General features: G+C 37.8%; 1 protein-coding gene across 1 annotated transcript in view; it reads left to right on the top strand.

Annotated features, from left to right (window-relative positions):
* The window catches only part of CERS3 (ceramide synthase 3), a 123,527-nt gene that overhangs the window by 45,967 nt on the left and 59,816 nt on the right, over positions 1-17,744 (top strand). The window contains exons 5-9 of the mRNA XM_004271678.3: positions 6,410-6,467; positions 7,423-7,473; positions 11,161-11,253; positions 13,937-14,065; positions 17,408-17,514. Coding sequence (XP_004271726.1) covers positions 6,410-6,467; positions 7,423-7,473; positions 11,161-11,253; positions 13,937-14,065; positions 17,408-17,514 — 438 coding nt within the window. The remainder of the gene's footprint in view (positions 1-6,409; positions 6,468-7,422; positions 7,474-11,160; positions 11,254-13,936; positions 14,066-17,407; positions 17,515-17,744) is intronic.

Here is a 17,744-nt window from a genome sequence, read left to right as displayed (position 1 = left end):
GCAGGCGGACTCTCAACCACTGTGCCACCAGGAAAGCCCAGTTGGGAAATTTTGATGCCACATTCTCATGCCAATAGCATTCCTTCTTTTTGCCTGTTTCTTAAGGTCCTCACATTGCCTAGTGACTTTCACCAGATGTTTTTGTTTTGATGGTAAAATGGATAGGGAGCTGGCATAAGACTCTCAAATAAAGAAACCAAGCCTGTGGAAGGCTAAACTTTAATGACTTTAAACTACCTATGCATTGCCGAGTACAGCCATCCTGCTGTGAAACTGGTGATGTTTAGAGGCACAGACCAAGTCTTCATGGTGTCTCGAGACTTTTTTCCTCATCAGCAGGCTTCCATTGCCTTTCCCACAGTGGCTAGAGGTATATGACCTGGTTTGTTTTCCAACTGCTTCTCTCTGAGTTTTAGCTCTTGAGAGATTGGTTAATATTGTGTTTCTGCTATGTCAGCTTGGCCCAAGTGAATCTCTCTGGACCGTCACTACAAAACACTACAAACTGGAGCTGTTTTCACATTACATCTTCCTGTTTTTCTGCTATCATTCATTTATTCTTTCTTTCTTTCTATCAAATGATTCTTATCTTAAATAAAGTCCCCAGGCAGGGACTAACTCTCAGCCTCTGAGCTGAATCATACTGCAGTGAAATTCTGGGAATTTCTTATACATTATAGTGCCTTCCAGTTTATAAATAATCTTGGATTGATCCTCCTAGCAACAGCGTGAGGCAGTCAGGGAAAGTGGGGCCCTGTTTGAGAAATGAGAAACTGCACATCATGTAGTTTAAGGAACTTGCTCAAGGTCGCCGGGCTGTTGGGCGCCTGTTGCCCTTAGGCCTTCTGACTCCTTTTCTGATACTCTTTCTGCTCACTGTACTGCCCCTGCCACCTAATGCTGACCTCTCAGAAGCAGGGAACCCTATATGTCAAGTAACTGGGTGAGAAGGACCCAACATTTGGAATCTAGCGGTCAGTGAGTCTGCTAGAAGTCAGCCACAGAGTTCAGGCTAGAGAAGGGAATTTCAAGTTGCTATTATCAATCAGTCAGGCAATGCAGAGGGTTGTGTGGACCATCTTCTTGGTATGTGGCACTATCCTAGATCATATGGACTCGTAGATATTAAGAGGGAAGTAAAAGTGGAAGGTATGGTCACTGGCCTAAAGCAGCTAATCAGGGATATGAGACTATCACTTATGAAACCACAACATCTGTTGTTGTTCCATTCCCAATGGCACATGGGCCTGTATACCTGTGGTCTACAGTCATGTTCAGATGTGATCTGGGCATTCAGAGGAGGTGGTGTCAGCAGAGTTGGATACATTAGACAAAGGCTTTCTAGAGGTCAGGCATAAGCTGGACCTTGAGGGGAGGGATGGGTCAGATTTCCATAAGAAAAGAAAGCATGGGGGCTTCCCTGGTGGCACAGTGGTTGCGGGTCTGCCTGCCAGTGCAGGGGACACGGGTTCGAGCCTTCGTCTGGGAGGATCCCACATGCCGCAGAGCAGCTGGGCCCGTGCGCCACAGCTACTGAGCCTGCGCTCTGGAGTCCGCAAGCCACAACTACTGAGCCCATGCGCCACAGCTACTGAAGCCTGCGCACCTGGGGCCCGTGCTCCACAACAGGGGAAGCCACCGCAATGAGGAGCCTGCGCACCGCAATGAGGAGTAGCCCCCGCTTGCCGCAGCTAGGGAGAGCCCGCATGCAGCAATGAAGACCCAATGCAGCAAAAATAAATAAAATAAAATAAGTTAATTTAAAAAAAAAAGAAAGCATGATTTGAGGGCAGCATGTTTTAAGTAAAGCAAAGGCAGGAAGCAGTACAATGTATTCAGGAGACAGGAGTGAACCCACAATTTTATAATTTAACTTTTACATTATTCTTTAGCAATGTCACAAATATCAGGGAATTGTTAAAAGTTATTATGGATCAAATAAATAGACTAAAGCAAAGTACCAAGCTCTTTAATTGTATAGGGACTGCACTTTATTCCCTAGCTATGGGATGTGCTACAGGAATCATAGCAAGAGATACCTAGCCCAAGGCATTTTGGAAATCTCAGGAAACTTATTCTCCAACACAGAACTCTTACAAATTACTCTCCAACAGGCAGACACTTCTCCATATCAGGATGGATTAGTCTCTGAACATCTTAAGTTCAATGTATTATTTCCATGGTTACTTTATTTAAGGATGACCCCTAAGCCCTGTTTCACAGAATTCAGGATTTTAATCCATAGCGACTCCTTTATTTTTAAATCAAATTCCATATTAGCAGATCACTTTTCTTTTTAAAATAAGCATTTCCATTTAGCAATGAAAAGTTTAATAAAAACAGAGTAATTTCCAAGTATCTGTTGTATATAGGCAGTGGCGCCCCCCGGTGGTGGAGAGAGGCGCTCTCCTCCCGCTGGGTGGACTGCCGCTTGCCCAGCTGGCCCTCGGGCAGGTCCACTGCCTGCTTCATCCAGTTCCCCCACCGTTGAGCCCCATGTCCGTCCTGTCAGCGTCTCTCATGTCGCCCGAGTTCACTCCATCCAGATCCTCCCTGATCTCACCTGGCAGTCTCGTCTTTCAACATCACCATGTGAGTCTAACCAATTAATTTCTGGGTTTTTTTCCAAGAGTTTTTTTTTTTTCCCCCTTACAATTATGTTTGTGTCAGCCATTCCTGGGGAAAAAAAAAAAAGGACATTTTACTGCCTTAGGTTCATTTGAAGCAAGGAAGATAGCATTGACAAGAACATCATCATTCAGCTCATGGTTAGTGAAGTGCAGCAGCTCCCAAGTTTTTGATTTCAGGACCCCTTTGTTCTCTTAAAAACTATTACAGAAAGAAGTTATACAGATTGCCAGCAAACACATGAAAGGATGCTCAACGTCACTAATCATTAGAGAAATGCAAATCAAAACTACAATGAGGTTATCACCTCACACCAGTCAAAATGGCCATCATCACAAAATCTACAAACAATAAATGCTGGAGAGGGTATGGAGAAAAGGGAACCCTCTTGCACTGTTGTTGGGAATGTAAATTGATACAGCCACTATGGAGAACAGGATGGAGGTTCCTTAAAAAACTAAAAAAAGAACTACCATATGACCCAGCAATCCCACTACTGGGCATATCCCCTAAGAAAACCATAATTCAAAAAGAGTCATGTACCACAATGTTCATTGCAGCTCTATTTACAATATCCAGGACATGGAAGCAACCTAAGTGTCCATTGACAGATGAATGGATAAAGATGATGTGACACATATATGCAATGGAATATTACTCAGCCATGAAAAGAAATGAAATTGAGTTATTTGTAGTGAGGTGGAAGGACCTAGAGCCTGTCATACAGAGTGAAGTAAGTCAGAAAGAGAAAAACAAATACCGTATGCTAACATATATATATGGAATCTAAAAAAAAAAAAAATTGTTTCTGCAGAACCTAGGGGTAGGACAGGAATAAAGATGCAGATGTAGAGAATGAACTTGAGGATACGGGGAGGGGGAAGGGTAAGTTGGGACAGAGTGAGAGAGTGGCATGGACATATATACACTACCAAGTGTAAAATAGATAGCTAGTGGGAAGCAGCCGCATAGCACAGGGAGATCAGCTCGGTGCTTTGTGACCACCTAGAGGGGTGGGATAGGGAGGTTGGGAGGGAGACGCAAGAGGGATGAGATACGGGGATATAAGTATATGTATAGCTGATTCACTTTGTTATACAGCAGAAACTAACACACCATTGTAAAGCAATTATACTCCAATAAAGATGTTTAAAAAAAAAATACAGGATGCCCAGGTGAAGTTGAATTTCAGATAAGTAACAATTTTTTTAGTATAGGCAGGTGCCAATATTCATTGTTTATCTGAAAAATTAAAATTTAACTGTGCACTCTGTATTTTAACATTTTAACTGGCACCTCTAGTCTTCACCATCAACTAGGAAAATATCTTGGGGATTTTGGTGAACTTCACTGATCCCTGAAATAAACAAGATTAATGACAGAAAAAAAAAAAAAAAACTATTACAGACCCCAAAGAGCATCTGCTTGTGTGTGTTATACCTACTGATATTTACTGTACTAGAAATTAGAACTGAAACATTTATAAAGCATTAGACTACACAAGCACATATGTCATCAGCTCTCAGAGGAATAATAACATCACAGAACATGTAGCCTCTGGGAAGCACCACTTCACACTTGAGAAGGAATAAGAGTGAAAAAGGCAAATAACATTTCAGTATTATTATGAAAGTATTTTGATGTCAGGGATCCCTGACTTTGAGAACCCCTAGCATAGTGTAACAGACCTGATAGGACTGGTCCAGGAGGATGTGAAACTTGGATTTTACTCTTGCATCTGGTTGTTACTGTACAGCCTTGAGGGTGAGTTATGTGATCTCTCTCAACCTCAGCATCCTTTAGTATTCATCTTATCTACCTTTTAGGGTTGTTGTGAGAACCAAGCAACAATACATAAAAGGGGCTGATTATAGTACCTACTTAAGCTTGTTTTGAGGAAGAAAATGTGACATCACACAAGTGTGCTTAGCATAGTGCCTGGCACAGTGTCAAGAGGTCAATACATGTTTGAGAAACAAATAATATGAGATATGCCACCTAGACTTATGGCTTCCTTTGGGGCTGGCAGGTCTCATCATCACTTTTTTGTGCTTCTCGTTTGGCCAGAATAATCAAGGACCAAGGAAATGCTCTCTACATCTACGCGTGGGGCTTTGCTGGACCAACAGTAAATAAAACAAGTGGGATCAAGTCTCAACTGGCTCATTTTTATGGTTCAACTTTCTGAGTAATTGAGCCCTACTTTTTTCCCTGATCAAAACAAGCCATAAAGAAAAACTGTCGTGTAGCTTAGAGACAGTGACAGTGTTCAGTAAACACCACTGGATTCAGGGTCCAAAGACCTATATTTCCGCGTCGACTGTGTCTTTGCTCAGCTGGATGAGATGGGGGACGGCCTAGCCTTTATGAGCCTGGCTTCTCATCTCCCAAGTGGGGATAGGCCGATATTCCTCTTTCTTTTTTATCTCACAGGTGTGTTGAGGAGAGCACTATAGGCATTACACAAATGTAAGGAACAAATGTTATTTTTAATATTGTTGCTTCAGCAATCATTAGATAAAACAGCACTAATTTTTTAAAACCTTTTCATTTTGCCAAGTAGTAAACATATACAAAAGTAGAAAGACTAGTTAAATGAGCTGTGTATGCTATGATTTCATCACCAACTTTAATAATTATCAGGGCCATCCTGTGTCATTTCTGCCCTCGTCTACTTCTCTCCCCTACCACAGATTGTTTTTTTTGTATGTGGATAATAATTTTCTTTCAGTTTTATTGTGATATATTTGACATACAGCACTGTATAAATTTAAGATGTACAATGTAATAACTTATGAATGTTGTGAAATGATTACCACAGTAAGTTTAGTTAACATCCATCATCTCATATAGATACACAAAGGAAAAAGAAAAAAAATTTTCCTTGTGATGAGAACTTTTAGGAGCTACTTTCTTAGCAATCTCAAATATACCATACAGTAGTGTTAATAGTCATCATGTTATACATTACATTTCCAGTACTAATTTATAACAAGAAGTTTGTAACTTTTGATCACTTTCATCCAATTATTATTGAAGATCACTTTTGAAGCAAATACCAGATATCGAATGATTTCATTTGTAAGTATTTTAGTATGTATCTCTAAACGATAAGAACTATTTTAGATATTATCATACCTTAAAAATTTATTTAATAACAACAAATATTCAATCAGTGTTCAGATTTCCTTGATTGTCTTAATTTTCTTTGCAGTTTATTTGAATCAGGATCTAAATAAGACCTGTGCATTACAACTGGTCTTTTAAGTCCCTTAATCTACTGTATAGGTCTTTCTCCATACATGAGAAAAAAATATTCTTTCATAATCTGCTTTTCAGAGACATGACTAAAGTCTAGCGACATAGAAACCTTTTCACTGGGAATTAAATTGGGATGAAATGAGTACCTAGATAATACGAAGTCAAACCATCGTTTATCATGTGTCAGGAACTAGGCTAGGCATATTAATAATAACAATAGCTATGACTTATTGTTGCTTACTTTATACCAGCCACTATGATCAATATTTTTCATAAGTTATCTTCGATTCTTTTTACATTTTGAGGTAAGTCTTGTTATTCCCATTTTATTGACGAAGAAATTAAGGCTCCATGAGTTAAGTTACTTATCTGAACTTATAGCCATCCAACAAGTGGCAGAATCAGGATATCAACTTAGATTTTTCTGACTCCAGATGTGCATTCTTTCCAAACTGTTATAGCAAGTGTTTTTCTCCTCAGTTGTCAGTCACCTTAACAAGACTTTTCTTTCTTTTGGCAGCTGGCGATTTACATTTTACTTAATGATTACCATTGCTGGAATTGCATTTCTTTATGATGTAAGTTGTCTTTCTGATATCTTTGATTGGAATTTGTCTTTAATTTTTAAAATTCCTGCCTGTGAATTCCTTGGGATATAATACTTTCAATAAGGTAACTAGGTTTTAAACCTCTACTCACTCTAATGCCTAGAGAAATAGCAACTCCTTAGTCTGTCTTTCAAAGCTTGTGAAGCTTTGCATTTGTAATGTTAGTTTTTAAACCTAATATCTCCCTATTTCCACTCATGTAACCCACACACCAACTAAACTGGACCCCTGACAATCCACTGAATATACCTGGTACATCCCCACTTTAGGATCTTAGCACATATTATCCCCTTTGCCAGAAATGTCTTGCCCTTCCCCCTCTATCTCTACCCATCAAATTCCATCTAGTCCCATATCAAAGGCCACTTGTTTATGAAGACTTTCATTTCTTGCCCATTAGAAATCAAATCTCTCCTTACCATATTCTCTTTGCATTGTCTGTTTAAATAATTATTAAATAATCACCTCATTAAGTGATATATAAACTTAATAGTAAATTGTTAAACAGAAAAAAAATATAGCTAGCTTTTAGAGATGTCTCTAAAGATTCTCTCAAGATTTCTCTTAAGATATTTTATTGCTACGGATATTTCAAGATATTTTTATTGCTACAGAAGCAGTAATCTAATTGGTTCAGAAATAATTTCATTAGAAGAGGCACTTGTTTGAAATAAGTAATTTCCTTTGTGACACAGGACTATTATTGGTTCCAGATTCACTAGAAGTCGTGCATGTCACAGGGGTGTTGTATAGGAACAAGTAGAAACACCTGTGGAGGGAGAGAGGTGCAGCTGGAGCAGCAGGAATGTGATAAAAGTGCATCTTACTGTGCACGTTTCCTCCCTATCAGTGACATAAGGAAGGGCTTATGTCTCTGCTGAAATCAGCCTTTGACAAAGTTTCTCTTGGTTCCTTGTTTTTCCAGAAACCTTGGGTATATGACCTTTGGGAGGTTTGGAATGGCTATCCTAGACAGGTAAGTCACACTGATGTAGTCCCTTCCCTCCTCAGCAGCTTGTCCCCTGATTTAGGTCTGAGTCCCTTCCTGCTCTCCGTCCACTTCAGTGAAGTCCTGGAGCTTACTTATCCTTGTTCCTTATTTACCCTTCACTTGTCTCATTCCTTTTGTTTGTTCGTGGTTAATGTAATTATGTATTTGAGTTTAAATTTACCATCTTAGTATTTATTTTCTACTTGCACCACCTGATACATTTCATTTATTGTACTCTTTTCTTTTTTATGGAACAGTGAAGTTTTAAAAAAATTATTACTCTGTTTCTTCCCTTATATTAGCTTTTCAGTTATGCATGTTTTTATTCTTTTAGTAATTATCCTAGAGATTACCATATGCATCCTTCAATTATCAGAGTCTAATGTAAATCTAATGTCTAATGTCTAATGTCTAATGTAAGTGCTCTTACCTCTTTCCAGTCACTGAAAGATCATCAGACTACTCCTATCCCCTCCTTCAAATATTTAAAACTACTCCTATCCCCTCCTTCAAATATTTAAAACCCTACAAGTCACTACAATAATTGATTTGTAAATCAGTCAAATTGCCCTTTCCTTGCTGTTCCTTGGCATCTTGCATTTCCATGCTTCCATCTGGGATTATTATCCTTCTGGCTATAGAAGCCCCTTTGGTTTGCTTGTCTGGAAATGTTATCATTTTACCCTATTTTTTTAAAGGATATTTTTGCTGGGCATAGAATTCTAGGTTAGTAGTTATTTTCCTTAAGCACTTTAAAGAAGTCATTCCATTGTCTTCTGGATCCCCTCAGTTTCTTTAAGAATTCAGTTGTCCGTTTTATTTTTGCTTCTTCAAATGGTGTCCTTTTTCTCTGATTTTAATATTTTGTATTTGTCTTTTAGCAATTTTAATATGATATGTATAAATGTGGTCTTCTGTGAATTTATCCTGCTTATTGTCCATAGTACTTCTTTAATCTGTGGCTTGATGTCTTAAGTCTATTTTGGAAAATTCTTAGCCATTGCTTCTGTTCTTTTCTCTCTCTCCTCTCTTTCTGGAATTCCAATTACAAGTGTGCTAATACGTTAGACTTTTATGCTAGGTCCCGAAGCTCTCTTATGCTTTCCCTAATATTTTCCATCGTCTTGCCTTACTGCTTCAGTCTATAGGGACACAGTTCTCCACAGACCTCTTGCATTTCTGCATGTCATATGAAGTGATACATGGACTGACTTTTATTCTGTACTGTCTTTTCAAGGATGTTTGTATGGCAAGCAACCTTGGAAGATAGAGATAATGTCTCCTCTGGAGCAATTGGTATGCATGTCACTGTCCATTATAAAGATTTAGGTTCCCTAGCTCAGTGTTCCTCTCTGGTAGCAAAACCCACTGCATGTGCAGATGTCACCTGACCCTCTTTGTTTAGCTATGGGAATTGGGATGGGAGAACTGGCCCAAATACTGATATTCTGGCAACTGTATTAGTGTGAATAATAAGCTATCCTTTATCTCTGACCCAGGAGTCTCATATCTTCTATCAGCATTCATGAAACTATGGCAAGCTAACTTGCAAGTAGGGTAAAATCTCAGACCCTTCACAGTTCTGGATATTTTCTGCTTTCATGTCCTCCAGTTCACTAGTGCTTTTTTCAGCAGTGTCTAATCTGCTCTTAAACACATCTTTTGAGTTCTCAATTTTAGTTATGGTATTTTTCATTTCTCAAATTTTCACTTAATTATTTTTTTATGGATTCCAGTTCTCTACTGAAAATTCCCACTAATTTTTAAAAATAACTTTAAATACCTGGTTAGTTTTTAAAGTTATTTTAAAGTCAGAGTCTGATAAATCCAATATCTTGCTCACTTGTGGGTCTATTTTCTTTCTTATTCCTGTCTCCTTATGCTTGATAACATTTGATTGAATGATAGACATTGCATATGAAAAATAATGCTTAGAAATGGTATTATCTACCTCCTGAGAGGACTTACTTTCACTTCTGTTAAGCAGAGTAGAGACAGATCACCTTAAATTTTATCTATGATTGAACTGGTTTAATATAGACTCCAGTCTTTGTGAGGGCAGATGTATTTACAACTTATCCATATTCCTAGGGTATTCCCTTATAGTGGTTTTAAATAAAAGATTATAGTATTTACCAGGACTCCTTTTCCCTGGCTGGCCCTGAATACCAGTTTGCTTCCTAGCACTATGAGATTGCCAAAAGTCCTACTTAACTACTGCTTCTTAGTCTCTGGGCTCTATACTGCTTATAAATTAGCAAATGCAGACTTTATGCTATACACAGGTGTGGTTTTCTTTGAAACTATCCTGCTTAGGGTCTGTAGTACTTCTTGAATTAAGGATGCACTTGAAATAAAGGATTCCATTTAATGCATTTTTCTTCTCTTTGAAATCTTGGCTCCACAGGTTCTGGATGCCTTGGTTGTTCTCCAGTGCCTTCAAACAGATTTTTTTTTTTTCTTTATCCATACTTTATCCATATTTTTAAGTAGTTCTCACTAGGAGAGTTAGTCTCATACAGGCTTGTTTGTCATAGAAGAAAGAAGAAACTCTTATTCTTTCTTGGCCTTATCAAGGATGATGAGTTGACCAGAAAATTATTCCATTTAATGTGTTAGCTTTACTCTTCACTTCTCAGATGTGTCAGTTATATGCTGGTGTATAATAAATCATCACCAAAACTTAGTGCCTTAAAACAACAACCATTTATTTGCTTATGATATGGATTAGCAATTTTGGCTAGGCTCAGCCAAGCAGTTCTGCTCCATGTGGTGTTAGCTGAGTTCATTCATGCATTTTCAGTTAGTTGACAGGCTGGCTAGGGCATATCACATGTCCCTGGTGCCCTCATTTGTATTTTTGTCAGTGGACACCTTGATGCTCTACTTTGTGACCTCCAGCAGGATAGCTCAGGTTTCTTACATGGTGCTTATGAGGTCTCTGATTGCATCATAGTTGCTATGTCCCCTTGACCAAAGGCCAAGATTCAAAGGCCTCCTGGTGATGTTAGAGGAGACTGTACCAGGGCATGAATATGAGAAGGTGAGATTCATTGAGGGCATTAATGTTACAACCCATCACACCAAGTAATATAATGTCTCAGCTTAGCTAAAATAAGCATACCGCCCCTCCTATTTTAAAGAAAATTCTAGCCATGGAAATTTCATTGTTTTTTTCAGAAGACATTTTTAGAGTACTTAAATATTTGTATATATTTTATTACTGTCCCATTTGAGAATGGGCCAATTTGGATCACCATCTTGTCACTACAGAAGAGGTTAGGACATCAGATTTGAGTAGTATTCAAGAAATATAAAACAAGGTATTTTGTGGGACAAGCAGAACAGCTTTTCCATTGTTCTTAAGTAAAGATTTTAAAATTATTTTTCTAATTTAACTCTCACTCAACTAAAAGAATGCTTTTACACCTGTTGTAGTTTTATTAAATTTTAAACAAAACATTTAACTTGACTTTGGAATTCTTGTCTCCCTTTTTAGAAACAAAATGCCTCAAAATGTTGTCTCTGATTTCTTCTCAGAAGTTGAAATGTAAAACATTATTATTTGGGAGAATTCTGTGGAATATAAATAGGTATAAACAATAGTTTTAATCCTTAAAATGAGTTGTTTATATGGTGACATTAAAGTAGTGAATACTCTTGTTTTCTCAGCCCTTGCTGCCATCTCAGTACTGGTACTACATTTTGGAGATGAGTTTTTATTGGTCTCTCTTATTTAGCCTTGGCTCTGATATCAAGAGGAAGGTAAGTGTCTTATTTACAAAACTACTTTATCCATTTTTTTCAAAAGTTTTTATCCCCCTGCCCCAAATCCTAATCTTTAAATCATATTTTTATATATGTTCAGTTCCAGTTCATAACTTTTTTGCTTTTATAACACAAAGAATAGTGCAAATATGCTCATACTTTGGTGCCTTGGTAAGTATTTGTAGTGAAACATTATAGAAACGTTAACTTTGAAGCTCTACACTTGTTCAATAAGAAAAGAACTCCCCTTTATGATGTCTGTTTCTTTCTTTTAGTTTGGGAATTTAGTATTCTTCAGTGCAAAGAAGAAAAGTGCTGGTAGTTTTAATTCTACAGCCACGTCCTTTAGTTGATTACAGACTACTTTATATAATTCTTTTGATGTGTTCAGTGACTTTGAAAACATTTTTTCCTTAATTCATCCAAGATCCTTGTTAGAAAACATTGCTTCAAGTACTATTAGCTTTGCTTTATTTGCAGGGAAAGTGAGTCACAGGCATGCTAAATGCATCCTCTGAGGTCACAAAGTGTGGTATTTTAGGAACTGTTTGGTTGTTACTGATTCCTATTTGCTGGTACAGAAAATTATATTATACTCTCAATGCAGTCACGGATTTCCTCATATATGTTAGCAGTACAGATCAAATGACAAATACTCTTGGCATGTACTTTATACGCTACGCTCTATATAAAAGATTGGTTTGTAGCAAAATTTGAAAATTAAGTTGAATTCAGTATTAAGGAAATAAAACCAAGTTGGCTTGACTAAATGATGTTTGAGTGAGCGTTGGTGTACAATCTATCACTAAGGGGCCCAGTCAGCTGCTCAACTGGAGATCTGAAAAGAAACTTACAGAATAAACCAAAGGAACATACTGTGAAAAAATCTGATTGAAATGATTTCCTTTTTCAGAAAACTTAATAATAGCTATAGTTTAACTGTTATTAATTTAGGCTAAGAACATATCAAAATTTAATTGATTGGGTCATCTTCTCAAGGGATAGAATTGAAAATAATCATTATTTAGAAGGTCTTCGTAGATATACTCAGGTAGGTTGATCCTGTAATGATCCTGTCTTTTTCCCACTTTTGATCCTTTTATTTTTTTCAGTAGTTGCTTTCTCTTTATTATTTACTGGTCATTGGACACCTTTTCAAAAATTAAATGTAGATATATGTCATATATTTGTAAATACACATCTTCAGAGACATAAAATTATTAGGAGTCAGGTAAAGCACAGGCTCTGGAGTCAAATTGCCAAAGTTTGGATCCCTGACTTCACTCATTAACATCTTGAGCTAGTTGGTTACATTTGCTAAACTAGATCTGTCTCGTCATATATAGAGTAGAGCTAAAAATAGTTCTTATCTCCTCCAGTTGTTGTGAGGATTAAACAAGTTAATTCATACAAAGCACTTTCTGGTGTATAGTAAGTACTCAATAAATTAGGCTGTTATTATTATCATGTTTATTCTTTTACTTTGGCTACAAGGAAACTGAAGTCTTTAAGTTTTTTTAAACGTTTTAATCAGGATATTCACAGACCATACAATTAATCTATTTAAAGTGCATAATGCAATGGTTTTGAGTATATTTGTAGAATTCTGCAGTCATCACCACAGTCAGTTCTATTTCCATCACCTCAAATAGAAATCCTGTACCCTTTAGCAGTCACTCCCCATTTCTTCTAACCTCCACAGCCCCAGGCAACCACTATCTACTTTCTGCCTCTATGCGTTTGCCTCTTTTGGATATTTCATATAAATGGACTCATACAATATATGTTTTTTTGTATCTGGCTCCTTTCACTTAGCATAATGATTCATTCCTTTTTATTAATGAATAATATTCCATTGTATGGATATACTACATTTTGTTTATGCATTTATCAATCGATGGATATTTGAGTTGTTTCTACCTTTTTGGCTATTATGAATAATGCTACTATGAACACTGATGCGCAAATTTTTGCACGAACATATATTTTTATTTCTCTCATGTATATACCTAGGGGTGGAATTGCTAGACTACATAGTAGTCCTATGTATAACCTTTGGGGGAATTGTTAGACTCTAACAAAGCAGCCATGCCATTTTACATTCCTACCAGCAATGTATAAGGGTTCCAGCTTCTCCACATCCTAGCCAACTCTTGTTATTGTTTGTCTTTTTTATTTTAGCTATCCTGGTGAGTGTGAAGTATTTTGCTACTGTAGTTATTCCACTTTCATTTGTTCCTTATTTCATATGCAGTAACTCTTATTTTAATAGTTGTGTAGTTTTATTATATTTGTCTTGGAATTAGGCAGGGAATTAACAATAAATGTAAATGTACACAGGAATATGCTTGGGTGTGTATGTATGTCTTTGTGTGTGTGTGTGTGTGTGTGTGTGTACATATATCCAGTGTAGAACAGTGGGAAGAACAGCAGATATTAGGACTTAGATGACAACTATTCAATGCTATCTCAAAGTTAAATGACTTAATCAATGAGGATAACACTTGTTATATCTCCCTCACAAGGATTGTGCTTAAGAATAAACGTGAAAGCATTTTACAAAGTTCAAAATATGCAGATGTCAGTTGTTAGTTTTAAAATTATTATTATTATTATCTCTTCCAGTGATTGAGAAATAACTGCATTTGCTTAATGGTTTCCATTTCCCCTCATTATATAGGATTTTCTAGCTCATGTCATCCACCACCTGGCTGCTGTTAGTTTGATGAGCTTCTCTTGGTGTGCTAATTATATTCGCAGTGGGACCCTCGTGATGATTTTACACGATGCAGCCGACATTTGGCTGGAGGTAAACGTTTGCCATTAAAAAACTAATAACAATACCATGTCCTGGGTTTAATGTGACTCCTCACAGGAAGAATTGTCTGTGAGTGATTTAGCAGAGCTCTCTGTCCTGAAAACACCCAAAGTCTGCAGATGTCTCTAGGTCCCCAGATCTTTCAAGCTCAAAGAAAGGAAAGCTTTCAGTTTTTAGTTTCTAACCTTTTTTCTCCATGGTACTCGAGAGAGAGGTTAATTTGTGGGATTCCACTTATGAAAGTTGCCTGCAGATATTAGCTTAGGAGGTAAGCTGAGGTATCTGAAGAAGGAATGAACTCTAAGCTTTTAAACGGAAAACTTGGACTATGACATTGTAGATTTTTAAAGTTGGTCGGCACCGTATATTCACTTAAGCAAAGCTAAATACACACTGAATGCTTGCACCTCCCTGCATGGACCCTCCTCCAGCTTTAAGGAATGAGAGCCGATGTTTATTTAAATGACATCTATTTTCTAAGGAAGGAATGTTTCAGAGCAGGGGACATTAAAACAAGAATCTTCCTAATCCCAAACCACACAAAATATAAGGAACGATGCAAAATTAGGATTGTTTTCTCTACATGTTTCTGATGTGCTTTGGTTCCTGTTTACCCTGAGGCAGTGGGTCCTGCTGTACTTAGAGCCACATTGTTCATAATTTAAATATACTCATTTATAATGAAGCCGGGGAAAATGATGCTAACCCATTTGCATTCAGGATTGCCTCTTCAAGGGCTAATAATTGAATGTAAGTTGATATGGAAGAAATTAAATTTAATTTAATAAGATCTTGTTCTTCTAGATCAGGGTTCAGCAAACTTTTTGGTAAAGAGCCAGGTAGTAAATCTAGCTTTGTGGGCCTCATAGGATCTCTTGTCACATATTTTTCTTTTTCGTTGTTTTTTCTTTTCTCTTATACCCCTTTAAAAATGTGAAAACCATTCTTTCCCTTCTTAACTCAAGGGCTGACCAGCTTTAGCCCATAGGCTGAACTGTAATTTGCCAAACCCTGTTCTAGATATAACCAGAAGTCATTTGAAGCCATTTCAAAGCAACTGGCTGTTGTTAAAATATTAGCTGTGTACAGAATTGTATTTCTTGTACATAATCGTAATTAGACATGTAAATACCATTCTAATGGTCAAGATTATTATATGTGCTTCAGGGCAACACGTGGCTTAGCAGAAGAAGGATTGTGCCAGTTTTTCCGTGTGTTGCTCTCTGAATGTAGCCATCTCTGCTATAATTACCTCCTTCTCCGATCATATCTCAGAAACCCTGCCTGAAAATTAAGACCAAATTGGCCATGAGTTAAAAATTTTATGCTACTCTATTCTTCTAACCCTCTAGTTCAATTGCCTTTGGTGTGTGTCCACCGTAAAAACAGTTTCATTGTGTTACTAAAAGGGAGCGTTAGGTGTTGGGACTGGGAATAAGCACCATGTTATTCCTGTCTACCCTGCCATTGACATGACATAGCTCCCTAGGTGACCTGGACAAATCACTTAATGCTTTGTTTCTATCCTCAGCTGTAGCATGAGAAGTCATATCTGCCTCTTAGGGTATATTGTGCAGTTTAGCTCACTATCGTTTGAAAATGTTCTGAGGTCCTTAGGTAAAAAACAGAAGAAAAATGAAATGTCAAACTCAGGTCCCTACATGGGTAAACTATGAGAACAGCTTCATGTCGTTAATGATCATCAATAATTCTTGATTCACAAGTCAGGATCTAACTTGAGGTTCAGTGAGCGAGGCCAGTACCCTCCATCAGCTGGTGGTAGAAACAACATTGAATAGTGGTGTGGGGCTGATTTTTTATATTCTCCAGGAGTGCCTATTCCATAGCTTCCTCAAGTAGTTTGTTTTAGTGTTTGTCCTCTCAGTCAAGTTCTAATTGAACCCAGACATGGTACAACTTTTAGCCCTGTTTAGACCTTCCTAAAGGTGGAGACTATTAATCTTTCATGTTCCTTAAAACAGTTGTTGGGTCATTTCTTTGTTCTTTCTTTGCAAGGAAGAACAGCCTCAGCATCTACAATTTTTACTCATAAGCAACCTTGTGCCTTCTTCATGCATCTTCATGATCCTCTCTAGTTTTCTGCATGTTAAGTTTAGATCCAGGACCCAACACTTTAACAGTATCTTGACTGATACTTAGCAAAGGAGAGGGGTTACTCTCTGATATCCATCTTTGCACAGCCCAGAATAGGCCACGTGTGCATTTGCCCAAAGGAGTGCTACTTTGCCATTACAAGTGGGGGCAAAGTAGCATTCTTCATGCCTATGCACATCTCTAGCTTCCCAGCCTGGCCTACCTTCTGACCCTTCAAACAGCTCCCCACTCCATTCCAAGCCCTCTAAACTTCTGGCCTTTCTCCCCATACGCAAGTCCTGCCCAGCTGGCATGCCAGACTTCTGTCTCAGCAATGGAGGCTGTTCCCTTTTGGGCCCCTGCCAATCCCATAGTCTGATCACATTCTTACCCCATGGTAGGTATGGAAAATGCAATGTAAACCATTCCTGAAATATAATAAGCTGCTTCTCTTGTTCTAGATGGGCCTTGAGGTTCCTGGGTGATTTCAGTTCTGAAACTGGTAGGGCTAAGCCACACCACCCACCTGCCCACCTTCCAGCCCCAACTTCAGACTCTTTCCCATTCAGCCTTGGGCCCCGCTGGATAATGCAAGAGAAAATCCTCGTTACATTAGTACCACATTAAACAACATTTTCTGTAATTCTTTTCACTCAACACAGATAATATGAGCACTACAGGCTAGCATAAAGTAAGTAGAGAAAATCAAGTGCTTGAAACTTTACTTCAACCAGGGCATGGCCCCAAGGGCTGCCTCCTAACTCCACTTCTTCTGTCATCTGCCTTAAAGTAGCTGCCTTGATTGCAACATGCCCAGCCCAGCCCAGGACTTCACTCATATCCCAGCCTTTCTTCAATTCAGCTCTCCTCCCAGTTAAATGGAGGAATTCAATAAATGCCCAGATAAAATACATGCTAAAATTAATTATGCTAATTTGTAGTGCTTGTGAAATACAGGAGTAATATTACAGTCATTCTAACTAATTTTTTAAACATTATATTATGCAAAGTTTCAAACATATGACAAGGTAAAGAGTATAATGGGCCCAATGGACCCATCATCCAGCTTTAACAGTTATCAATATAGCCAATCTTGTTTCAGCTATTTCTCATCCATAACCCAACTCCCACCAAGATTTTGAAGCAAATCCCAGGTATAATTTAATTTATAAATATTTAATTTAAAAATTTTACATGAATATCACCCTATCTGAATGCAATTTCTTTCTATTTTCTCAGTCTGCTAAGATGTTTTCTTATGCCGGATGGAAGCAAACCTGTAACATCCTGTTTTTCATCTTCTCCATCGTATTTTTCATCAGCCGCCTCATTATTTTTCCCTTCTGGTGAGTAGACAAGGTGCTGTGTGTGCCTTTGGTCACTGTGCTGAGGTGGCCTTGCATGTTGTTCAGGTTGGAGCATTGCCCTTTCTTTCTTTCTTACACTGATCTCCAGCTATTTGTGCCAAGTTCAGCTGGAAAGAAGAATGTGAAGGAGATATTTTTATAGATAATTAAAACCACACCTTCCAATGTGAAAAGGCTTGTTACAAAGGGAGATTAAAGATGTGTAACCA

The sequence above is a fragment of the Orcinus orca genome, chromosome 2 (assembly GCF_937001465.1).
Source record: "Orcinus orca chromosome 2, mOrcOrc1.1, whole genome shotgun sequence".
Lineage (NCBI taxonomy): Eukaryota > Metazoa > Chordata > Mammalia > Artiodactyla > Delphinidae > Orcinus > Orcinus orca.
The sequence above is the reverse complement of the archived record's forward strand: the minus strand, read 5'-3'. Positions and strand labels throughout refer to the sequence as shown.